The 25,242-nt window shown below is 40.0% G+C and overlaps 2 protein-coding genes across 4 annotated transcripts in view; both read right to left on the minus strand.

Annotated features, from left to right (window-relative positions):
* The window catches only part of htt (huntingtin), a 40,670-nt gene extending 30,287 nt beyond the window's left edge, over positions 1 to 10,383 (minus strand). The window contains exons 1-12 of the mRNA XM_084715876.1: positions 10,002 to 10,383; positions 7,666 to 7,749; positions 5,200 to 5,320; positions 4,804 to 4,863; positions 4,567 to 4,646; positions 4,098 to 4,236; positions 3,175 to 3,316; positions 2,824 to 3,002; positions 2,538 to 2,742; positions 2,163 to 2,210; positions 1,832 to 1,909; positions 346 to 749 (exon numbers count right to left, since the gene is read on the minus strand). Coding sequence (XP_084572002.1) covers positions 346 to 749; positions 1,832 to 1,909; positions 2,163 to 2,210; positions 2,538 to 2,742; positions 2,824 to 3,002; positions 3,175 to 3,316; positions 4,098 to 4,236; positions 4,567 to 4,646; positions 4,804 to 4,863; positions 5,200 to 5,320; positions 7,666 to 7,749; positions 10,002 to 10,099 — 1,638 coding nt within the window. The 5' untranslated portion in view covers positions 10,100 to 10,383. The remainder of the gene's footprint in view (positions 1 to 345; positions 750 to 1,831; positions 1,910 to 2,162; positions 2,211 to 2,537; positions 2,743 to 2,823; positions 3,003 to 3,174; positions 3,317 to 4,097; positions 4,237 to 4,566; positions 4,647 to 4,803; positions 4,864 to 5,199; positions 5,321 to 7,665; positions 7,750 to 10,001) is intronic.
* A 1,534-nt stretch (positions 10,384 to 11,917) lies between these two features.
* Positions 11,918 to 25,242, minus strand: part of grk4 (G protein-coupled receptor kinase 4) — a 70,816-nt gene continuing 57,491 nt past the window's right edge. For 2 of the 3 annotated variants that reach the window (XM_084715877.1, XM_084715879.1), the window contains exons 10-16: positions 24,471 to 24,508; positions 23,905 to 23,994; positions 23,500 to 23,708; positions 20,661 to 20,798; positions 19,768 to 19,905; positions 17,834 to 17,965; positions 11,918 to 15,378 (exon numbers count right to left, since the gene is read on the minus strand). In XM_084715877.1, coding sequence (XP_084572003.1) covers positions 15,322 to 15,378; positions 17,834 to 17,965; positions 19,768 to 19,905; positions 20,661 to 20,798; positions 23,500 to 23,708; positions 23,905 to 23,994; positions 24,471 to 24,508 — 802 coding nt within the window. In that variant the 3' untranslated portion in view covers positions 11,918 to 15,321. Of the gene's footprint in view, positions 15,379 to 17,787; positions 17,966 to 19,767; positions 19,906 to 20,660; positions 20,799 to 23,499; positions 23,709 to 23,904; positions 23,995 to 24,470; positions 24,509 to 25,242 lie in introns of all 3 variants that reach the window. The other variant, XM_084715878.1, reaches the window with a different exon arrangement.

Genomic DNA, 25,242 nt, shown 5'->3' on the forward strand with positions numbered 1-25,242 from the left:
TTCATAGCAATTTTAAGTAAATGCAATATGTAAATGATGCGATAAAACCCACAAAAACACTGATGTGGTTTAATGCTTAAAAACTGTGGAGAATGGAAGCACGAATGAAGATGTTGTCCATTCTACAAATCCTAATTCTATGAAGTGTAGCATCATTCATAAACTGGTAACTATGCCATTAGGGACTGTAGGGTTCATAGTTAATTAAAGTTTTGCATGGTAATTAAGTCGTTCAGTATCTAGGGAAGCTCACTGTCCTCTGTATTTCACACAGACACACACAGAATTGAAGAACTGTATGTTCAAGCTGTATTCTCACACAGACACCCACACAGTCACACTAACCAGCTCTGCTACGTCGGAGGGAGTGACAGCTGAGTCTGGTCCCTCCGTTGTTGTCTGGGAGGAGTCGCTGGGTGGAAGTGAGCGATCATTAGTGCCGAGCAGAGTTCCGCCTTCTCCTAAGGGCCCTCCCTCCGGCGTGGCGTTCTCTGGCGTGGTGTAGTCAGCCGTCTCTGGAGTAATGTTGGCCCCACCACTGGAGCTCCGACTCAGCATTTCCTCCTCGTTGTCGTTAGGTGACTCTGGAGTGTCTGATGCAGATGTCCCGCCCCCACCACCACCCTGCTCTGACGAGGCGCTGAGGTCTACTGAGTCGCCAGGCTGCAGGGTATGCTGAGAGGAGCGTGGCTGCTCGGTGATGATGTCCACCTGCGCTGCAGAAGAGCTGTCGGCACCAACCACTGAAGCTGAAAGAAAGACATATAGAAAGCATTTTTTTCCCTGCATGGGTATTTACCATCTAGTTTTACAAGTGAAATATAGTCTTAATACCGTCACAGTAGGCTTGTGCCGATTGGCAATCAGATCTTACATGGACGTTGATGACTGAAGGGATGATCAACAAACAACAGTAAAGCATTTTAATCAACTTACTGTCAGAACTAAGATTTTATAAAAACAATCTCTAGAATCTGTGCCCTGCTATGCATTCTGAGATTCTTCTGGTGGAGTGGCATGTCTGCCCGCTGAGCCTCATTAATCAGCACGAGTGAGTTTCAAATCCTTGTCATCCGTCTTCCATGGATCTGACACCCAACATCTCTCTTCTCCATCTGCCAACTCACCAACACTTTGTTCTGTGCTCCATAAGAGGACTTAAAGTTATGGATATGATTTCGATTGTGATATTAAAGATAAAATAATAATTTGAAACTTAATGCAGTGCTGTTATATTGTCACACCAAGCAGAAACACATGGACTTGGTGTTTTTAATTTATTTTAATCTATGCAGCTGGATGCACCAGATCTTGCAGGCTCACATCTTAGCTCTGTCTGTGTCTCACAGGCAAGAAGTACTATTTATAAATCGTTTTTTGTTTTTTTTGTTTTTTACAATATGCAAGTAACTGTGAAATTGGTGCTAAATAAAAAAAGACACTGAAAAATATATTTATCTGCATTTTGCAATCTACGCGGAGTATGCTGCTCTCGCTGCACAGAGGCAGGTAACGAACTCTCAGCATCCCATTTGATCATTAAGGCCTAGCCTAGCGATGGCCCACATTACCCATCATGCCTTGGCATAGTGCTGGGCTGCCAGTGTGTTATGTTTGCCATTTTATGGTCCAAATTGCAAACATTACCTTTCACGAGTTTATCATGTGTCTGTTCAGAACATGGTGGTTCATGTTGGTAATGGTCATTTTTGTGCTTATTTTAACCATTAGTGAGGAGCAAGTGTGAGTATGATACAAAAACAGAAACAATCAACCTTATGCTACAGTTAGCAACAAGTTTACATTCTGCCTCTTGGTGGAAGCATCTCACCTGTGAAGGCACCGGTAGTGACCTCTGTTCTCTCAGCGTCATCCTCCAACCCATCTTCCTCTCCAGAAAGCATTTTACCTGGAAATATAGTTAATGTCAACATAACATCAGCACTAACACTAACTGAAAAGAGGGAAAGAGACAAAAACCTGGATGATGCAAATTCACCTTTAACTGAGTGCATTCAAAATGAATTCTTGAATTCTTAATAAAATATCAAACATTTGGAAGACAAACAACCACCACAGGTGACTCAGTCAGAGTCCCAAATCCTGACTGAAAGATCAGTAAGAGGGTAGAGGTGAGCAGAGGAGATAAATAGACTAGTCACCTCTCTGTTTCCTGAGAAGGAGTGGACTGCAGGAAGACCCTCCCCCCGCTGCAAATGGCAGGAAACACGAAGTAGAAACAGGAGGTAAGGAAGAGAAAAGCAGCAAAAGCTCAGAGAGACTCACAGAAAACTGAACAATTATTTACAGACAGAATAAGTTAGCAAGCAAAGAAAGAGGCCACACACACAGACCCAAGCAGAAACTATAGCAAAACAATGACAGAGTTTGATCAACTAATTATCTGGCAGAGTCAGTCAGTTAAGGTTAATGAGTTAAAAGCTAGCTGGAGCATGTGCATTGACATCCCAAGTAAAAACCTGTAGAGCTCACATTACATAGTACAAAAAGGGGATTTATGTGACTGCTGTGTTTACCAATGAGCTCTAGGATGCTGCCGGAGCGTGCGCGACTCTCAGCGTCATGCCGAAACACAGTGGCATGTTGAATGCTGCCCGGGGTGATGAGCATGTGCAGAAGCTCTGGCGGGGGAGTCCTGAACATCTGCTGCAGTAGCTCCAAAGCCGCTGTGACCACATTATGATCCCAGTGCTGAGTGTAGTGTAGGGTCAGCTCGTACACCTTCAGAAACACACACAGAAAATTTAGCTAGAGCTCTATGATCAATATACAAAACACACACAATCACACTCTCCTCTCCACCTGTAGCAGCTGTTCAGGTGTTGGCTGTACGTCAGCTTCCTTCCTCATGACTCCAAAGCTTCCTTTGAGGCTGGTGGTGTTGACTTGCTGCTGCAGCAGAGGCATCAGATAACGGAGGGTCAAAAGCACCCCCAGAATTAGGTGGCTAGGGTGCTCCTCATCCACTGGAACCAGAAGACCTGGGAAAAGACCAGATGGTCAGTATGCATTTCCTTGTCTTGAGTCCTGTGGCTAAAAGCAGTTATCACAAACTCATGCACAAATATGTTGTTGTTAAGTTTCAAACATGGAAAGTAAGAAGGTGCATGTCCAGAGCGTGTGTGTGTGAGTGCGAGTGTCTGGGTGTCCTACCGAGGAGCACATTAAGGAGCCAGGTGTAGAAGTAGCTGGTCCGTCTGGAGTGTTGGCACACGCTGACGGCCGAGCTGGCTGCTGTCCGTCTGATGGTGGGGGAGCTGGACTTCAGGTTGGCCACAAATGACTTCAACAACACCTGGGACAAAAATGGTTGAACAACAATGACAGCAAGCCTTCAGAATTTATAGATATGCTTATGGCCTTGTCTAAGGCAGTGTTCCCCAACCCCGGTCCCCAGGGCCCACTGTCCTGCATGTTTTAGATGTTTCCCTGCTCCAACACACCTGATTCACATGATCAGCTCGTCATCAAGCCTCTGCAGAAGCCTGACAACAACCTGATCATTTGAATCAGGTGTGTTGGAGCAGGGAAACATCTAAAACATGCAGGGCAGTGGGTCCTGAGGACCAGGGTTGGGGAACACTGGGCTAAGGGGTTTCCTGTGCAGAATTTTTTGACAGTGCTGGAACGAAACAAGTATCAAAAATTAAATGTTTTTGGAGACATGATGGGAAACAAACTCAGGCTCATTTTAATAATGACTTCTGGGTAAACTAACTCACGCACATTTATTTAGTTTTTTTTAAGTTATGTTTCAGGCTTTTTTGCCTTTATTTTGACAGGACAGCTGAAGAGCAGACAGGAAATGGGGTGAAGAGAGGGAGGATGACATGCAGCAAAGGGCCGCAGGTGGGAGGCAAACCAGCAGCCACTGCAGAGGACCGACAGACTCCACACACGGGGCGGCCACTCCACCAACTGAGGTACAGGGCAGCCCCACGCTCACGTTTGTTTTTGATTGAATAGAGAAACACACAAGTCTCCAGCATAAAAACGATAAAGAAGGGAAAAAAATCCAGCCCAAATTTAATAACTCCAACTACTACAGTTACAAAGTTTCTGCTTTGTGTGAGTACCTTGATCTCGCCATCATTGGCAAAGTGTCCCAAGGCAGCCATGATCTTGGGCATTGCAGCAGCCAGCGTCTCCTGTACAGTTTCCTCCTGCCGCTTGGTGATTCTGGCTAGGCATGGCAACAGGTTGACCAGGTAGGGTCTGGACAACAACAGTTGGAGGGGGGGGGGGGGGGGATAAGAATTAAACAGACCACACAAGTAAGAAGCATTTAAAACTGTGTTTAACAGTGATGTTGTTTTCCCTAACCAAAGCTGATTGTCATGCATCCTGTGTTAAATACTACATAATCATAATCAACAAAACACATTTAACTTGCCTAAGATGGCAACCATATTACTACTCAGTAAGTTTACAATGTACACCACAATTGGCTGTCTTCCAAGTAAGATGTCTGGCTCCATGTTTGGTATAGTGTAATTTAAGTATTGTTGTCATGTGAATTAAGTAATAAACAATAAGTGTCTATACCTGCATTTCTGTGGTCTGATGAGGTGGGCAAGCTCAGCAAACCTCCACAAAGCTGCCCTCAGACTCCTTGAGGCACCATTCTACAGAGATACACAAACACTGATATCACCATTTCTACTATCACACTCGAACAGTATCTTACATGAGTGTTTCAATTTTCACTCTTTACATGAAGCAATTGTCAAAGCATGGCTGTTACATAAAAAATACTAACAACAAAGACACATCTGTCATTACCTTTTTAATTTCTTTGTACAGCTCCAGCTGCAGTCTAGGCAGGTTGGAGTCCATCAGCGCCTGAAGATAAAAATCAAAATGATCATCCTGAGCAACACAAAAATAATAAAAACTGATTTGAAAAACAACAGAAAAGAACAACAGAAATAATGTTTTGATGTCTACTTTGATCATTGGACTCAATCTTTTACCGTTTTTAAATTGATAACGTAAGAACACATCTGATCACATCATGAAAACCCAAATCTATGCTAATTATTCTGTAAATGTACCATGTCCTCACTCAGTAGCAATTAAAACATTAACTGATGATCAACTTGCTGTCCTGTTACTGAAGAGCTAATAAAGGACATCGTTGGAATGAGTCTTGCTGGAAAATTACAGAGTCCTGCTCACTTTGATGATTTTGTTCAGGCACTCGTCGGCGACCATCCGGACATCTGATTCACTGTCATCACTGCAGAGCAGGAACATCTCCATTGCAATGCCGAGCAGTTTCTGAAATTCTGGAGACGTTCTGCTCCCAGGACCATAGAGAAGAAAGGTGAGGCAAACGTTATTACACACATAATAAGTCTACTCAGAGAACTCAGTTTGTGTATGTCAATAATACTATTATGAACTGTTCACAGGTGAAGGACTCAAACGAGCGCACCAGACAAGTGACACTCTTCCAATCATCTCTATTTGTCTTAAAAGCTTTTCACAGGCTACCCTGAATCCATGTATTTTACACACACACACACACACACACACACACACACAGGTTAGTCCTGGGGCCTGTACAACGCTTTTAACGTCTAATATTATGTTATACATTTGTGGCATGTTGTTTTCTATGATCATTTTTACTTTTACTTAAACCTTCATTATTAATGACATAAAATCTCATTAACTTGATTGGGTTTTACTCACTGAGACCTGGCTTGATAAAAGTGATAGTAAAGTGCTGATTGAAGCTTCACCATCTAATTTTTCATTTTCACAGTGTACCAGGTGTAATAAGAAAGATGGTGGTGTTGCTGCCATTTTTTCAGATATCTTATCATGGAAAATCACTTCACTTGGTTCTTACTCTGCATTTGAATACCTAGCTCTAACAATCAGATCTGCATATCCCTATCTAGTGTTCACAGTTCACCGTCCTCCAAGACTCAAAAAAGACTTTTTATCTGAATTTGGTGAGCTTTTATCTAAAATTACTGTTGAATATGACTCAACCCTTATTACTGGTGATTTTAACAGTCATATTGATAACACTACTGATTGTTTTGCTAACCAGTTCACTGACATGTTATCAGCCTTTGAGCTCATACAGCACATTGCTAGGCCTTCACATAATCAAGGTCACACTCTTGACCAAGTTATTTAGGCCTTGAAATAACCCCAAAGTGCATACTAGATGTTGGGATTTCAGATCACTTTTGGATTTTTTTTTAATCCTGCTCTGATGACCAAATATGTACCTGGTTTAAAATTAGGCAAAAGACAGGCCATCTGTGCCGAAACATCTGACAAAATTTTTGCTAGATATACTAACTCTGTTAGGTGTAGCAGAGGACAGTCTGGTTTTAATTAGATGCTGCTCTAAACTGGTTTTCTTCATACATCACAGAAAGGTCCTTCTCTGTGTCTATCGGTAATTGTGAATCTAGGTCCTTTGTTGTTTAATCTGTACATGCTTCCATTTGGGTCCATAATACAGCAATATAATATCTCATATCTCTTCAATCATATGCCAGTGACACACAGTTATACATATGTTTCCATCAATGACCTTAGTCCAGTAAATTATCTCATCCAGTGCATTGCAGACATCACATTTTGGATGGTCAAGAATTTTTCACAGCTTAATCATGAGAAAACAGAGATTCTGTTAGTAGGACCAAAGGCTTTGAGGCATGAGATTCAATCTTTGTTAATACCCCTGTCTGTAAAGTCATAGAAACAAGTCAAAAACTTGGGTGTGACTGTAGATGCTGATCTTAACTTTCCGAAGCACATCTTTAATATTTCTAAGACTGCCTTTTATCATCTTAGAAATATATCAAAAGTTAGATGCTTCTTGTCTCAGTTAGACTCTGAAGAGCTGGTTCATGCTTTTATTGCCAGTAGGTTGGACAACTGTAATGCACTTTTTGCTGGACTGACAAAGCAGATGTTAAATTAACTCCAGCTTATTCAGAATGCAGCAACCAGAGTATTAACAAAAACTAAAAGCTCTGAACACATAACTCATACTTTATCTTATTTTCACTGGCTTCCAATAAATCAAAGAATTGATTTTAAAATACTTCATATTGTTTTTAAATGTTTTAATGGTTTAAATCCTTCCTTTGTTGCTGACACACTCACTGAATACAGACCAGAGAGATCCCTTAGATCATCAAATAAAGGCCTCCTCACTGTACCTAAAATCAATTCAGCTCATGGTGCTTTCAGTCATGACGGTCCTACTTTCTGAAATTCTCTTACAAACTACGAACTACTTCTCTTTTACAAGCAAACTAAAAACATTTCTTTTTTTGTAAGGTTTTAGTTAGGATTTTAGTCTATTTTGTTTAGTTTCTTATTTGTTTTAGGAATCAGTATTATTTTGTTATTATCACCTTTTTTAAGAATACTGATAATAATAATACCTTCTAATCTTGTATGTTTTTATATATGTATCTCTTATCTTGACTTATGTAAAGTGTCTTTGAGTATGCATAGCTCCCTCAATTTAAAGAGATTTAAGATAGCTTGTCGTGATAAGCGTGTTTAGTGCTTGTAATGAAACAGAATATATACAGCAGATCAGGTTATTTTGGCAAAAACATTTATCATTCAATTAATTGAGAAAAAAAAAACAGCAAGGCCTACCTGAGAGACTGAGCCACAATATTTTCACATATTGTCAGGCAGTGGGTAACTCTGTCCTTCTTTGTGGTAGCCTGTTCCTTTTTCCTGTGAAAGAAAAATGATGGGAAAGATGAGAAGAAGGGACAGAAAACAAGAAGCAGCAAAACACAAGAAAAGATAGCCTAGAGGCAAAGAGAGAACAAATGCAGAGAGCTGGATTCAGAGACTGAGGCAGTACCTCTGTGAAATTCCACTGCCAAATGTCAATCCAGCTCTAAACAGGATCCTAATTAAATCGCTTGCTAATAGCCAAATAGCCCAGTGGATGGAATACTGAATATTAGAAGTCAGTGGTACATAAAGCATTGCAATCCAGGTCACTTCCGTAGATATTACTGAAAAGACATCAGCTAAAGAAATGTCCATCAGGGCATGAAAAGAATCACAGATTCACATTTAAACTCAAGTCAAATCTCAGCCTTCAGTGATTAAAGGGAGAAATTTCAAGTGTCATGGCACTTAAGCACAAACTCACAAGACCACCATTTCAGACCTATTTACTCTCCATCTAATTGTAAAGCATACATCAAAGCAGTCACAGAGCAGCATAAACTCTGCTCTGTGACTCTGCTCAGCTTCAACTTAGCTGCTGTTTTACATTATGTCACATTCAAATAAGTTGCAATGCTTTCTATGGCTACATAACCGGTAAAAAATGACCACTTTGTATGAACCTTATTAAGACTACAACCATCATGCAAGCATTAACAGTGCAAGTTGTTCACATGGTATACTCCCTAGATATGAACAAGGCCTGTACTATACTTTGTACTGATCCCCCATGGTCATAACACAGTCCACTTGTGCATGATAGTTAGGATTGTGTCCAAATTTCTCATACCTTTCTGTTTGTAATAACAATATAAATCATATCAGAGTAAAGCTCTGAGCTGAGCTCAGCTGCAGTTTTTGTAACCTGGCACCACAGCTACTTTCCAGGAGCTCAAGGCTGGAGAGACCTGGTTTTCCCCTACACCAAGTCTTTATTGGCTCAACAAATATAAACGTACCGAGTTTCAGCATCTAATCTTATCCAGGATAATAGCATTCAACTGAATTAGAAGATGATACTAACTTGATACAACCAAAGCATTATTGATAACATTCAAAATAGTTACATCTAGGATGCAATACGCTAGACAAGACGAGGCAAGGGGAGGTGAACTCACCAATGATGCTTGGTTTCCCAGATGTCAAACGTTTAATGTGAAGATGTCGACCATACTATCATCACCATCTTGTTGTTCCAGGGTGTATATGTGTATATGTAAATAACTGTGTATATTGTTTGGTTTAATTTTACTTTTATACTATTTTACAGTGAATTTAATTAAATATCTGTATATATGCTGTATGTTTGTAGCATGAAGGAACTACAAATCTCTTTTCGTTGTGTCATGATAATAAATTACCTTGATACCTTCATTTATGACATTAATGTAACATGTTTAACAGTCCACAACCTAAATAAAATGGTGATACTGTGTAATAGTCTGGAGAAACAATCCATTATCGAGCGTCTAGTGCTGACAACAGGTGAAAGCAGACATTCTAGGGACGTCTGGACCATCACTTTAGAACTTGGCAGATCTTTTTTTAAAATGATTGACCAGGCTGGATAATACATTTGAAAAAGCGGAAAAGATGGTACTGTCATTTCTGAAGGTGTTTAACATGTGCTCATTAGATGAAAAAACTTGTTTCCTTGAGCAAGGACACACCAAAGACAGGGCATGGAGCCATATCTGCTATAGCACCTCTTGTTCCATGGATCAGGATCGGGGGCGATGGACAGACGTAAATGACGTCAATCCAAGAGGTTACCACATTAAAGCACCTGGTCATCGGCTGAAGTAGTTATGACATCTGCCCTTCCAATTAACTGCATAATATACGTTCAAATTGTAGCATGGCTTTCCAAACAGAACTGTTAATTCAACATGTTAATTAGTCCCTGACCCCTTTAGCAGGTGCGTGGGCATCAATTAGCGGACGCCTTCTACGTTAGACATCATTCAGCTAGACTGACCCTACAATCTCCCTGGCTGACTCCCAGAAAATGTAGAACTAAATGTGAGGCGAACAAGCTTCGCTGAGCATTGGCGCAATACCGTAATAGATTTAAAATTGCGAAGAAAATTTAAATAACAGCTTAGACTCTGGTCACTAGCTTGTATGTTAGCCTAACTAGCTTCAAGCCAGCTTCAAACCTCGGTCACCTGAGAGGCACTACCGTTAGCTGGAGAGCTAAGCTGTTAGCTTGACATGCAGTCACCGTTAGACAAAAATGCACTTACTGCCTCTGGACAAGCTCCTCGGCGGTTGGTGGTCCCTGTTGCTGCTGGAATGACTTCAGAGACTCAAAGGCCTTCATCAGTTTCTCCATGGTGGCCATTTTAGCAATCAACTGTAAGCAAGCTAGCTTGGCTAGCTAATATTTACTATGTGAGCTAACTAGCTAGCACAGTGGGGACAAGTTAGCGCAGGGAGAGAGCAAGCGGTGCGTAGTGCGACGAGAGTGCTAACACTGCTCGCGACAACTACCACCGGCTCTCTGCCTTCTGTAAGTGCAAGATACCTCCTATTCTTTCACAATGATAATCCTAAATGAACAAAATGTTGGTTGATAATATGCCATCTTTGATGCAGCGTTGCGTTCCCCCGACAAATTAAACCAGGAAGTGGCATATGAGGGAGCTTGACAGAGAAGGCAGGGGCGCAAAGTCAGTGGCCAATCAGAGTGCGATCTTATGTTGAGAGACTTGAGAAAGAACCAATGAGCGGCTCTATTTTTTTCTCTTTTGTTGTTATTGTTGCTGTCACGGGACCGCTGAAATCCAGATTGTAAAAACGTATTTGAGCAACACCGATGCTGTCGGTGTGGCTTTTATCCGTACAATAAAGATAAGTGGGAGGTGTGACAGTGGGAAGGCGCCGAAATCTTACTGTGAATCAAATCAGACAAACACGTGCATGAAAATCTAACTTATCTGGCTCTCATTTTCACATTCACAATTACACTGTACCTTATAATACACCATCTCTGACTGAGTGGGAGGGGCAGAGAATGAATGGAGAAAGGACAACCGCCGAATTGAAAGAAATACATAACTTTAATGTGTATACATTTCATATGTAAAGGGTAAAGAAAGAAAAAGTGACAGCTTTAATAAAGTCTTACCTGCAGCAAATATCAGGATATCAGTCAAAAGATAATATCTGGGGTTCGTCAGATGGGTGTGGAGATAAAAATTATATATTGTGGCAAGCAGCTTGAAATGAGGGCCAGGAAGCAGCTCTCAGTGATGTCAGGCCCTAAAATACATTCAACATGAAGCACAAGCTCAAGTTTAGTTGCTTTCATATGTTATACAGTAACACTACAGTAAGAGTACTGAACAATCTTGGCAAGACTGGGGGCTTGCAAACACCAACCTGCTTATTCTGGAGAGTCGTGACTCAAAAAAGGTTGACTACCATTGTTCTAACGCCACCAGTGTAGATACATATTGTGGCTTGGATATAATAGGCCTTCAGGGGGGAACTTACTATTAGGCAAAGGTCAGTAATTGCCTTAGGCCCCAAGCTACCAAGGCCCCATAAAACATCCAATAAACTTAAGATTAAGACATTTTTATTTTTACTTTTCACTAATTATGTCTTTCTTGAGTTTCATGAGTATCTCAGAGCCTCCCCTCCCCCTAAATTGGACAGAAATAATTAAAGAAGACAGTAGCCAACTCGTGTAAACAAACGGCTCAGCGTGTTGAACTAACTGTTGAAAATTGAAGCAAAGCTACCCCAGCAATACTGAAAAAAAGGAAGCAGGAAGACATTAAAATACAATACCCACCCCAGCTACAGCCTGTTCAGCCTGCCAGCGTCTGGCATGAGATACAGAAGTATCCGCTGTCGTATTACCAGACCAGACCAGGCTGGTCAGGCTGTGAGACTCTTCAAGTCATCCTCTTCACCTCACCATAAATGAAAGTTTAATTTTATGACTTATCAGTTATTCAAGGATTGAAAAAATGTGAGAAAAACAGATGTGAAGGGCTCCATGCATGTCTTTGCCTTACGCCCCAAAATGACTAAATCTGTCTCTGTAGGTCTTACCAGCATGACACTATTTTAACTTTCTATTTTCTCCCATCTGTGCCAATTTGTTCACACAAACAAATTAATATATGACACAAATAAGTTCAGACACAAGTATTTTTATACAAATGGCAGTGTATTATTTCATAATTACAAATGTCAGATATGGTACAACAACCAGTGATACAACTTGTACAAGAATTAACAATGACTGCAGTGGTTGAACGACATGACTGTACAGATACAAAAAAAGAAGAAAAATCAAGAAGTCCCAGGCCCCATTTGAATACCCATAATGCATTTGACATTCCTGCCTTCCTTGAAAATATCACCAATCAGACAGATCTGCACAGTAGAGTGTGAAACCCTAGAAAACCACCAAGCATGTTATTGGTGGTTATCCCAAAACTATAAACTTAAGTGACATCAAGGAAGTGAGGATCTCTCGCTTCTAAACGCTGCTGGTGAGTGCCATCCCAGTTTTTAGGTGGAGACTCACCATCACCGCCTCGGAGGAAGGCAGGAGAGAAGGAATGCCTGCCATGTTTTCAAACGGGGCCAACTCAGCTGGTCACCTTGTCATTTATAAAGTTGTCCTCAGATACCAGTGAGATATGTTGGCACTAGAAGGTCATCATTTACATTTACAAGGAACCTGAAGTATTACAAACCGATACATGCTTGAGTAATAAAACATATGTATTTTTTAAAACAGGCATTACAATGCACTTAGTGCGGACATTCAAAACTGTTGAGCTGTTTAAAGTTCCTTTATGTGAAGGACTTTCTCTCAGAATGGACGGAATGATAAAGAGGTTGAAAAAAGGCAAGATGTCAGAACTTAAGTCGGTAATTGGCACATAAGATAAAGGTTGACAGTCTTTCTTCAGTCAATTTTTCGGATAAAACAAAAGAAGTTTGATTTACTTAATGTTGCTTTTGGTATCATTGGCAAAAAAGTTAAAGACACTTCCAATAGTCATTGTCAAAACACACCATAGTGCAATGAAACTAAAGAGAATTTCTTTACTGCTATATGGATGGTATAAGAGTAAAGTTCAAACAATGACAGAGGCATGGGTGGCAAACACAGTTTAGTTTCCCTGTGAGAGTGAGTGAATGTGTGTTAGAGCTTAGTTACATGTTAGAAATACATAATTTACAAGTTTTTTGAGGCTAAAGAGCTAAAAGGCTAAAATCTACATAGGCGAGAGAAATCAGCTTCAAAATGTGCCTGAGAGCAACAAAAAATAACAAAGACACACAGAAACTCAAGTGACGACAAGCCTGCAACAGCTAGATGCACACATTCGATTCCTGATTTTTGATAATGGAATGTGCAACAGGGGACAAAATCTTTTTTAGAAAAAGCCAACTCTAAATTAGTTAACGAGATGGGGAATTATATGCGTACCATTTTAAATGTAAGCAGACTCAAATAAGTTTCAAATTCAATTGAGTGACATTCAAGTTCCGACATGATTTAGAACTACTGTATTGTTGTACTTCAATTCATTAGCTTGAACAAAAGCTGCATTTGCATACAGTGTCATACACACACACACACACACACACACACGCACACACACACACATGCACACACACAAAGCTAACATGTCCAGATTGGGTATTCACAGCATTAAAACAGGTGGTGGGGAGTAAACAGCGGCTGCCTCAGAAGCAAAACTCAAAAGCAAAACGGCTTCAGAAGCCCCTGAAATGCCAATGAGAACAAACAACATGATGAATCCTGATTAGAAATGTACAGAAAACGTTATTTGTTCATGATCGGTTAACTTTGAAGGAAACACTTCTTCTGCGATGAAACAAAAGTGCACAACAACTGTAAGTTCTGCAAGTGGTCGAGTGTTCCTGTACACAGACGATGGCAAACCCTGCAGGCGAGAGTTTCAACATAATTACCCACGTTCCTCACTGTCTACACACCTCTACTCAAGTCATTCATATGAGAGAATAACATACAGGATTTCAATGGAATAGTTAAAGGCGGGCGCTGTTACGAGTAAGAAATGTCATCATAGTCTAGTACAAACACAGCTAAAGCCACAGTATCTAACTGGAGGTCTACTAGCGGGATATGTGGCCGACAGGCACGGCGCTATCTATGATCAACAGGCACAGAGGCCGAAGCAGGCTGTGTCTTGACTCAGCGCAGAGGCTAACAGCTGCTGACAGCTGAATCAATGGAAGTTAGTTTGAAGCAACAGCAATTTGTTATCTAGATGAAGCCCTTGTCAGCTGCAGGTCAGATCTCCGATACAGTCCCCATCATCATCATCATTACCATCATCATCAGTCTCTATGTTCCAACTCATTCTCCAGTCAACCTGTCCTAGGCTTACTGGTATACTAAAAATATGGGTGGCAAATAAAGAGGATATTTCAAGGGAAAGGATTTCCACTCCGCACATGGAACAGGTTTATAATAACTGGACACATCAGGAAAAAATAAGTAAAAGCCAGGTAGTACAGCAAAAGAAGCAGGAAAGAAGGATGAGGAAAAAGATAAATAACCAAAAATTGTTTTGCCTGAGTGAATATTGTAACAGACTTTGATTTAACAGCTGTGCTCCCAAAGGAAACATGGCATCTGAAATTAAGGTTCTGAGCCTTTTGCAGCTCATGAGAGATTTTCGGAGAGCTCCAGAAATGATAATTATCAGGCCTCTGTAATATTTCCTTTGAAAAGATTCTTATTGTTGCACATGCTGACTAAAAGATTGTCAGAAACAAATCCATGCCATCTCTGCTAGAATCGAGTTGGTACAGGCACCTAGAAGACGGTTTAATACACATCCATGCCATCTAGTCCAGCCTAAATGGGCCGATGGAAGGATGCTGATTATCACTTCCAAACCATCTTAAATTGAAGGGGAGGAGGTGGAGATCTGGGAAACATATGGGAAAGCTCAAGCAGCATGGCATCAACACAGCAAAGTTAGACTGGATTCAGTTCCCCTCCGTATCATTTGGATCTACACGCTTCATTCAGATCTACCTGAGCCTTGAGGGGTGCAGAGGCTAAGGTTAGTTTGGGAGCGGGTGGATCTGATGTGCTAACAACACGTCACGTCGGCCAAATCAATGACAAACATACAGCACATATAAAAACAAAAAAAAGGCTTTATGCTACATTGAGAAAAATAAAAAGACTACTGGTACTGTGCTTCTTAAAAAAACTCCCCAATACACATTATCCATACTCATTCCAACAGAAAATAAACAGGAAATAAAAATGTAATGTATGCATTCAAGTGGTACTTTTATGGCTTTTTGTACAATACAACCTTTAGTGAAAATATACATCTAGACATAAATTCAAGTACAAATGTACAAAATCTTTAAACTCATACTTTTTTCTTTAATTATAATACACTTTTAATACAGCTCATAAATACAGGTCAACATTCACTGAGTTCCTAAGATTTGCGCTCGGTTGGAGTTTGTGGTGAAGTTCAGCGGCGAGGGGGAGAGGAGGAGGCAGGTGGAGGGAGTGGTTTAAAGTCGCGAGGGCTCTTCGATTTCATCGTCACTGTAACCGCTCTTAAAACAGACCTGGGGAAAGAGCAAAAATGAGGATATGTCACTAACGTTAGCAACTTTCATCACATGTGCACGATAATGTCGCATTTTGCTGAAACGCCAACCTCCACTCAAAAAACCAAGGTTATTGTGGTTAATTAAAACTGAATTTAAAAACTAAAACTAGGAATGAAAAAAATTTAGCTAACTGAAATAAAAATTAAAACTAGACTTTTAATTTATTTTTTTATCTAAGTTAAACAATACTGCACTTACAAAACTAAAATAAACAAAAAATAAAAATATACAGGAAATGTAGTAGTTTTAGTTTCAGTCAAATTTGACTAAAGTGGCAAATTTAATCAAATTTGTCAACACAGCAAACCTGAGAAGGCATTGGTGCATAGGTTTATTATGACTGTTGGTCAGTTTTCTTAACATTTTTAGAAACGATAAACACTTAACTGAAATGACCAAACCCACTCGCAAACTAACCAAAACTTAACTGAACTGAAAACAAAAAATTAAAATTAAAAATACAAAACTGTAATGACTGTGCATGCAACTGAAGCAAAGGCACAGGTTTGGCAGCAGATAACACATTGTGGTGAAACTGATTACTGAGCTTGTACTGAACGTACAAATGCTATGTTTTCTTTAATGAAAGCTGGGAACGGCTGTGCTTGTGAATTTTTTTTAAATGCCATTATTGAGATCACGACTTAATTATTTCTTTATCTCAAGAAAACAAGCTTTGTTATCTGCAGATAATCAACACGTTATCACAAGAAAACAACAAGTCATTTTCTCAGGAGTGCCATGCCAGCATGCACAAATGGTGTCGTGACAACTGTAGCAACTGATTTAAGATGAAAATGTCAGATCAAGGAGCACCTATTATTTACCAATGCATCAGACTGGACTTCAGTCAAGTTCTAATGCAGGCAGAAATTGCATTAGACCTTCCTGTTATAACACTCAGAACAGCCCTTGTTATTGAGGGAGAAGATCAGCCGGGCTGCAGCTTCACAGGTGGGTGCATTTCAATGATCCTCCTCAAGTTCTCCATAATTATCCCATGATTTTGAGAAAACAAAATGTATGTTCTCGTTATCTTGAGAAATCTGTCTTTTGTTTTCTCAAGATAACAAGACAATCAACTTGTTATCACAAGAATATAAAGTTTTGCTACCTCGGGACAAAAAAACAATTAACTAAAGACATCAAGATATCAATATTAAAAAGATTATTGCAAGCACAGTTGTCATAGTGTTTTTTTATGCACTGCCTGTACTAGAGTTGTCATAATGTCATTTATTTTTAACTTAGATACAATACTACAAATACAAAGTCCACAGCACACAAAATAATAATAGTTTATTTTTTCCCATCAACCACCTGCACTCAGTGCTGGTACAGAAAAAAAAGACAGTTAACACTGTCTGGTTTTGTAATGATTCAAGCCAAAGACTGAACTGAGGTCTTGAATGAGCAATTTTATATTTATTGAAATCTTAAGTACTTTTGATATTATAAAATGTTAGTATTGTAGTGTAATTTCTTAAAAAAGTTTTGATACTTTTGACAATCTTAGCCTGTACTTGTAAATCGTGTAGTTTTTGCGTGATAGAGACAATGGTATATTTGTGTTTATTACAAAGAACTGCCTCATCTTTGATTGATGCAGATTTTTTTTGTAACTTATAAACATGCAGAGGTAGTGATGAACGGTGCCAGCAGTCTTTCTCTGAGGCTGAATACAGACTTAAAACCTCCATCAATAAGATGTATGTGTCCTTGAGAGACAAAACTCAGGGCGGAAAACGACCACAGAACACTCACCGCTGCCTGTGAAGCTTCTACTGTGAGCACATGGAAATAATTGAAGGTGACTCAGATGATGAATCTTTATCATCTACTTGCTTTTCTTATCTGCATTTATCCAGCAAGAGATCACTGTGGAGAGTGATTTTAATATAGAAACCAAACTGAAACTAAAAAAGTGAAGTGGAAATGTCCACCCTGTCCCCAGTGGCAGTTACACCCTTGAATTCAAGGAAAGTTCAGACAAGTACAAAACAAAGTGAGTGAGCGTTAGTTGAGCAACTCCTGCAACTACTAAAATATGTGAGATTTTTACCACTGACAATACAGTGATACAGTGCATCACAATATCTTCCCACAAACAAGCTTCTTTTAAGAAAACATTCCTCATATTAGACGGAGACAAAGTGGCACAGAAAGAAGAGAATATACAAAGGGATTAACAGGAGACTGAAAATTTCAACCCTAGAAAAAAAGAGAGGCCTTATTCTAACCAACTTCAAATGGAATGACTTAAACGGACGCAACATATTTTACTGTGGTGAAGTTTTCACATGTTGAGTTTGGATAAGGCCTGGGGGAAAAAGGAAGGAAGGAAAGAAGGAAGAGAGGAAGTACCTTAGCCCCCACCCCCTCGGACAGTTGGCGGAGCACTAGCACTTGCCTCTCGTCTGAACAGGCGGTAGAAGAAGCCTCTCTTTGGTGGAGGATTAGGCCGGTTCATGTCCAGGTCTGAGCACAGCGTCCCATCAGTCTCGTAGACGTTGATTTCTTTGAAGCACTCCATCTCAATCATCTGGAAAGGACGAGAGGACCAGTTATCTATCCTGATAACTTTCACTTCTTTAAGAGTCTGGTTCTACAAGAGGCTTGTGAGTTAGTGTAAGGGTGGGTCCCTTTTATTTATAACTAAACCCTCAGTATACAGGAAGCTGTCTGAGCATCCATCTGGATTGGGTAATGAGTATGTAAATGAACACCTCAACACTTTGTATCCTACATATTAAAGGAACAGTTAGAATTTTTTGAAGTGGTGTTGTATGAGGTATCCATAGTCAGTGGTGGTGGTGAGCATGCCTCCAGTTAGGAGAAGAAGTAGGAATACTGGTGTAGGAAGTTTGGAAATATACTGCTGTGGTCAGGATCAGCAACAAAACATATTTTAGCCACTTAAGAAAAAGGGCCACCAAAATCAGTATCAGTTTAAGTGTATGTTACATTTAGAATATTTCCACCACTTTACTTTGCTATCAGACAGCCTTTTTCCTGATGGGAAACCTCCATCATATAAGCCAAATATCACTCTCTTAAAATCAACTAAACTCCATAGTTGAAATCAGTAATTTTATATGGCAGAACACGACAGTTGCTGGTCTACCACTGCCTCAGTCTGTTGGGTTGCTTGTGTTACTGTGTGACCCCAGTGTTTTAAAAGGATGGTATGGGCTTATCAAACTCACACAATAACACAAACAAGTTAAAAGATGGAGGCAGTGGTAGACCAGCAACTCCTATGTTCTGCAAATAAAATTAATGGTTTCACTTATGGACTTTGGTTGGTTTGGAGAGAGCAATATTTCTCACCAACACCAAGAGAGTGGAGCACATTACACCAGTGCTTAAATCACTGCACTGGCTTCCTGTGTGTGTCAAAGGATAGACTTTAAAATCTATCCATAAAGCACTAAATGGTCTCGGGCCTGAATACATCTCTGATTTACTTGTACATTATGAAGCACCAAGACCCCTCAGATCATCTGGAACAGGTTTACTCAGTGTTCCCAGGATCAAAACCAAGCAAGGTGAAGCAGCCGTCAGTTTCTATGCTAACTACCTGTCGAACAAACTTCCAGAATATCTGAGGTCGGCTGAAACTGTCATCTTAAAGGCTTAAAACATTACTGTTTACCACAGCTTACCAGTGAAGTAGATATAGAACTTATTGTTAGGATAATCTGTAGTTTGTCTACTGGTGCTTTAAGTTTGCTCTTTAAATGCTACTATTTATTGTCACAAATTTTAATGTTCCTTTAATGTTTTATTTTAATGTATTTCTAAGATCTTGTAAAGCACCTTGAATTGCCTCGTGTCTAAATGGTGCTATATAAATAAACTTGCCTTTGCCTTTTAGCTTGAGTAACTGGAGTTTCCCATCAGAGAAGTCTGTCTGATGGCAAAGCAAAGCAGTAAAAATATTTTAACCATAGCTTACACTTAAAGTGATATTGAATTTTTTTTAGGTGGACCTTTTTTTTTTAAGTGGCTGAAATACCTTTTGTTGCTGACACCCTTCCACAGCAGTACATTGCTTCGCTTCCATGGTGGTACTTCTTGCTGCTTCCCTTAACTGGGGGCGTGCCGACTGGCATCTAAAGTGGGTAATACACTGACTAGATGTACCTCATTCCACCCCACATCAAATAATCATTCACAGGCAATGGCATATTCATATGTTTAAGCATTTACATCAATCTATCCATCTACATCATTGTTAACTGCAGATATTTCACCTGTATGTTACTAGTGCTGTATTGCGTTGTATCTGTCTGTTGTGGGCCTGAACAATGACATCATCTCAGTGGCCTGAGCCTGCAGTACCTCATTCTGCCACGGGATGGAGACACTGCCTGTGACAAACTTGTGGTAGAAGTCATCGTCCGTGGGGTCAAGGTTCACGCCTTTGACAGTGGAGAACTGCTCAATGTCCAGGACGTCTTTACAGTACACAGCCCGTGGCTGAGAGAGGGCAAGAATGACAGAGAAATAAGACAACTGTGAAAAGTGTATTCGTTTTGGACATAAAAGGGGAATACTAAACCTGAAATACTTCAAGTCAGGTGGTTATTTAAATGACACAGAAATCTTCCCACGCCTGAGGACTCTTTGCTGCTTTTGTCTCCTCAGCAAGGCCCTACTGACCTGAATATCCAAAAATAGAAATGTGGATAACACTATCTACTTTCAACTATTGATTTAACCTCTGAGGTCAGTCACTCTGCCTCACTCAGGCTATTTTATGCCACTGAAAATGTAATGATTCTCTCTATGAACAGCTTTGTTTTCACAGGGCAAAAAAATCTACGAGTGCAGCACACAGTAAAAGTCTCTGGTCTGTATTACACTCCATAGTTACACAAAGTCACACTTAAGAATGTCCTAGTTTGCCCACAGCCATCTAGTCTTCACCATTAAAAAGCGAGTAGTGATGATTACCATAAAACAGTACAACTCTGTGTTAGTTAATAGAAAACATATTTTTATATTTTTCCATTTTGTCGGCCAGTTTGGGATTTCAAACATCGACACTCAAATCAAACGCCTGCTTCTCTCCACCCAAACTGGCTATCATGATAACTCGCTTATACTGGAAGTGTTTGTTTACTTGTGACAATGGTATTTCCTGTACGTTGATTTGCTGCTCGCCGTGGCTTTGAATTAAGCCTGTATGTCCTGTGCAAGTTTGCGTGTGTCTGTGTGTGTGCTGTTCTTACATCAGGGCTGAAGGGAGGGTCCAGCATGTTGGCCTCCAGCCGTTTGAAGTTGATGTTTCTAAAGATGGGGTGCTGCTTGACCTCTATGGCCCCTTGACCCTGGCAACCTAGTCGCTCCTTGGGGTCCTTAGCCAGGAGCTGACACGCAGCAGGAGGAAGAGGCAGAGGAGATTTAAACATTGCATGAGTTAGCTCATATCACTTTAGCTGATAAAATATAGCTAAAAGGAAAAATTTGGAACATATCTTGCAGATGTTCAATCAGTTGATGGTAAATGTAGTCAATTGAAGCAATAAATGTCTCAGTGTGTGTTATATTTACAGAGAAAACTGAAATATCTGCTCACAGAGCTGTCCCAGCAATGCCTACATATACCAGAATGCACTGAGTGTAAGCTTCTGACTCCCAACCTAGCACATAACTTTTTGTTGGCCAAAACATAGTGTTGGGTGACAAAAATACTCGAGCCTCCCAAGGGAGCAAATCTCTTTATAACTTTATGTTCTTCCTGCATCCAGTGACAACACTGGATTCAAGGAAGAACTACAGATTTTGCTTTCTTTGTGAATATAGCACACGCTGAGGAATTTATTGCTTCAATTGACTACATTTACCATCGACACAAAAAGTGTCCAGTTCTCCCTTTAATATGTTTCAAATTTCTCATAAAACAAACTTCTATTTGAGCCTGGTTTATCATGAATCAAACACACAAAGGCAGAGGTGGGGCTCCTGTGACGCTGGATAACTGGCAGTTTTATGACTAATCCCTCTAGTTCAATGTAAACACATGAATGTAGTTTGCATTTAATCCTCTTGACTTTATATATCTGACCCCACATAATCTAATAAAGTCCGATACAAATCTATATACTCAGGGGTTAATGCAGCACCATCATGGATAGTATCAGATTGCTGTCTCTATGGGAGTTTCTAGATAATATTATCACCACACTACCTACAGTAAGCGGGCTTATGAAGTGGATGAGTGCTGTGTAGTGGTTTGGCTACTGGCAGACACTCAGTGGCCCTATTGTCACCCAAAAGTTGGCTTGTCACTTTTTCACCACTCTCACTTTAGTTCCTCTTTGTCCGTCCTGTCCTTGCACAAACTCTTGCCCAATTTACACCCAAGTTCAAAGCAGACTCTCACTTTCTGCTCTTGACAATTCAGATCACTTGTCTATTTTTGGGCTGTGGTAACAGCCATTTCTCTGGCACGGCAGAGCCTGTCGTCACGCATTCTCTCTCCCCTCCTAATTATGTTTCTTTCTCCCATTTCTTGCTGAAACCTTTCTTTCTCCCTGCACCGCACCCCACTCCACTCCTCCTCTCCCTGGGGAGTCTTTGAAACTGCTGGACCTCGGGTCAGAATGTTCCACCGCGTCACACAAATAAACGTCCTGTGTCGTCCCCCCCCCCCCAAAACTCAGAGGAAAAGCAGCTCGATGGCTCCCTCATGGAGTACATAGTGAGACTACGGAAGACAGATGGGGATAACGTTTTATACTAACCATCGTTAATAAATGGTAAATTAATAGTTAAACTAAACTAAACTAATAGTTAAACTAAAGTTAATAGTTGTTTCATTGTTAGCAATCAATGAAATGATAGCTAATTATGTTTACCAATTATTGCCAATGCTATCATTTATGTTCTTTTATCATTAAATTTGTGTAATCTGATGAAATTTGTAATCAAACTGTTCATGTACTATATCACATATTTGTAAATGATTACCAATGATTTGAAAACCTATAAGAAATCATTACATGAAGACATATATCAGATATTTCTAACATTTTGCGAATGGTTAATAATTAGTTTGTATATGTCTATGTCTGGCCTGTGACAGTAGACTTAAAGCAGTCACAGTTCTTCTCAGACCAGGTTCCTTTTGGTTGTTCTACTAGTGCAGCTGCACGTGCACGTTCCTTCAGTGAGACCCTGAATCAACGGCTGAAACTCCTGCAGGAAAAGTCGCTATAAAACGGAATTATAAGAAAGAGAATCATAAGAAGAGTCGAATGAGCAACATGCTCAGCCCCAGTTGTTTGTCAGCTCACACAGTTACTTTGGACTTCACCTTCAGTTGTATTCATTCACCTTGCCTCGGTAAACTGTTGCGTGCACAAAGCGCATGCTGCTCATCTGGTAGGAGGGGCTCAGGACCGAGAAAACAAAACCTGACTCGGATGACTCAACAATCAACCGTTTTTAGGCTTTCTACCTGCTGCAGCTTTAATGATGGTTACTATAAAGTGTTACCCAGATGTGAATATTTCAAGTTACACGTAGTTATGAGTTTACAGAATTATCACCCAAACCTGCACTGCTCTCATTAGAGCTGGTGTCAACATAAAGCCTCTGATAAATCTACTGTATGCTAACGCCAAACAACTAATGGACAATGTTAGCAACTAGCTAGTGAGCATGGTGGAGCATTTAGCAGCGAAAGTAATTAAGTAATTTGCCTCAGGAAAAGTTGGAGAACATAAACAGAGCAAGGAAAGCTATTATTGGACTCATTAGGTCACTAATATGACTCCAAATAAATATATATACACTGCGGTATGATTTATCTAATTTATCAAACTGCCAGCTGGTGACCAAGTGGATACACTAAAAAAATGGATAGATCTTGGCCAAAATTATCATGATATATGACATTATCGTCTAATCTTGATATAGTAGTTCAAGAAAGAACATTTTTCCTGCATACACCTCCCATCCCACCATACTTTCAGCCACATTCATGTCCCGATTTACCACTAGTCTCAAATCTTTTTCCTCCTCTTCCACCCCTTTGCCATCTGTCAGCTCCGTCTCCTCACTCACCTGTCTGCAGATGTCCTTCGCCTCCTCCGAGAACTTATCAGAGTACTCCTCCTGGTCCTCACGCACTCGTCTGTCCACCTCCTCCCGCTTGACGCGCTCTTTGCGTTTGCGGAAGGGCGACTGGCCCTGTATCATCTCAAAGATCAGGCAGCCCAGCCCCCACCAGTCTGGGCTGACGGTGTAGCTCTCGTTCTGGATCACCTCAGGAGCTGAGGGACAGAGATGAAATTCAGAGGGGTTCACAATCTAAATCAAGTGGAACTGAGACAGTTAATGAGTTTCAGAAAGAGGTATAGAGAGCTGAGGTTTATACGGTAAAGGTAAAAGGTTGCAGCCGTTTCAGTAAGGAAGAATGAAAGGCTCGTCTAAAAAAAGAAGGCAGAAGAGGGTAACCCAAATTCTTACCCATGTACCCAACAGTGCCCACTCTCCCTCGTATCGTCTCTCCTTCAGGGATTTGAACAGCAAGACCCAGGTCTGAAATTCGGATGTGTCCTAAAAAAGAACCACAGATGAATTACCTAACTGAGATCTTGCAGATTTTACATATTTTAATAAAAATATACACTTTTTTTAAAGAACTGAATCTAATTTCCTAGATCTCCATCCACAATGAGTGCAAAGGTGAAAGGCTTGGTGCCTTGACAATAGTGTGTGAAAGAAAGAGAATAAGAAACATGGAGCTTAAGAGAGACATGGAGGAGATTCCTCTGTTTCAAGATAAGATGATAATACAAGAGTATGAGTCAGAACAGAGAGCATGATGTGAAGAACTCGAAGAGATGACTTTTAAGCCTGTGAAAGACAAGGAGATAATGTGCTTACACGTTACAGTGTGGACTTGTTTGCCTTGTACCGTGTGAGGTATGGCTTACACGACAGGAACAGTGGAAAACAGGTAAGAAATGTGCCCACATATTAACCCACCCTGGCTTGAACTGAACAATAAGAAGACAAAAAAATGAACATACCACGATCATCCAGAAGGATGTTCTCAGGTTTTAAATCCCTGTGAGAGAAAAAAAGAATACATTAGTAAGTCATTCTGTTGACACTGTATTATATTTATGTTGTTCATACTGTATCATGTTTTACTTCCAGATTTAGTTGATTAAGCACATTAAATTTTAACTGTTTTATTCATTATTAAGCTTTTTATTTATTGTTAAGGTTTTATTGCGTCTTTTTTTTTTTTTTTTTTTCTTAGTGCCACTTTCTCACTGGTATTTATTTATGTCTAGGTCTTTTGTGTTATTTTTTACTTGGCTACATTGTGAATGAGGTCTCTACCTCAATGTATTTCCAAGTTAAAAATAAAGGTTGAATGAATGAATGAATGAATGAATGAATGAATGAATGAATGAATGAATACTGTGCTTGTATAAAAGTTGAACATTTGAGTACACGGATATAACAATAAAATCCTGGATAAATATTTGTATCCTTTATTAACTTGTCATGTTGTTGACATTTCATTGTCTTTTATTGCCTGTGTGCTTTCTATTCTTCAGCGTCTGCACTCTTTCATGTGGATTAATAGATGGCTTATCTGCACACATATCTTTATTTGCTTCATTTGTTATCATTCATTATGATACTGTACTGAGCTATATTCCTGTTGCAGCAGAACGTTCTGACTGAGAACTTCTGTGTTACTATGACTAATCATTAAGGCCTTTTCTTGGCCTTTCTTAATGAATATGTTATTTGCTTTATTTGAACCCTCTTTCAAGTCAAATCATT

This window comes from Lutjanus erythropterus, chromosome 3 (genome assembly GCF_056507025.1).
Source record: "Lutjanus erythropterus isolate fLutEry1 chromosome 3, fLutEry1.hap2, whole genome shotgun sequence".
NCBI classification, from domain to species: Eukaryota; Metazoa; Chordata; class Actinopteri; order Lutjaniformes; family Lutjanidae; genus Lutjanus; species Lutjanus erythropterus.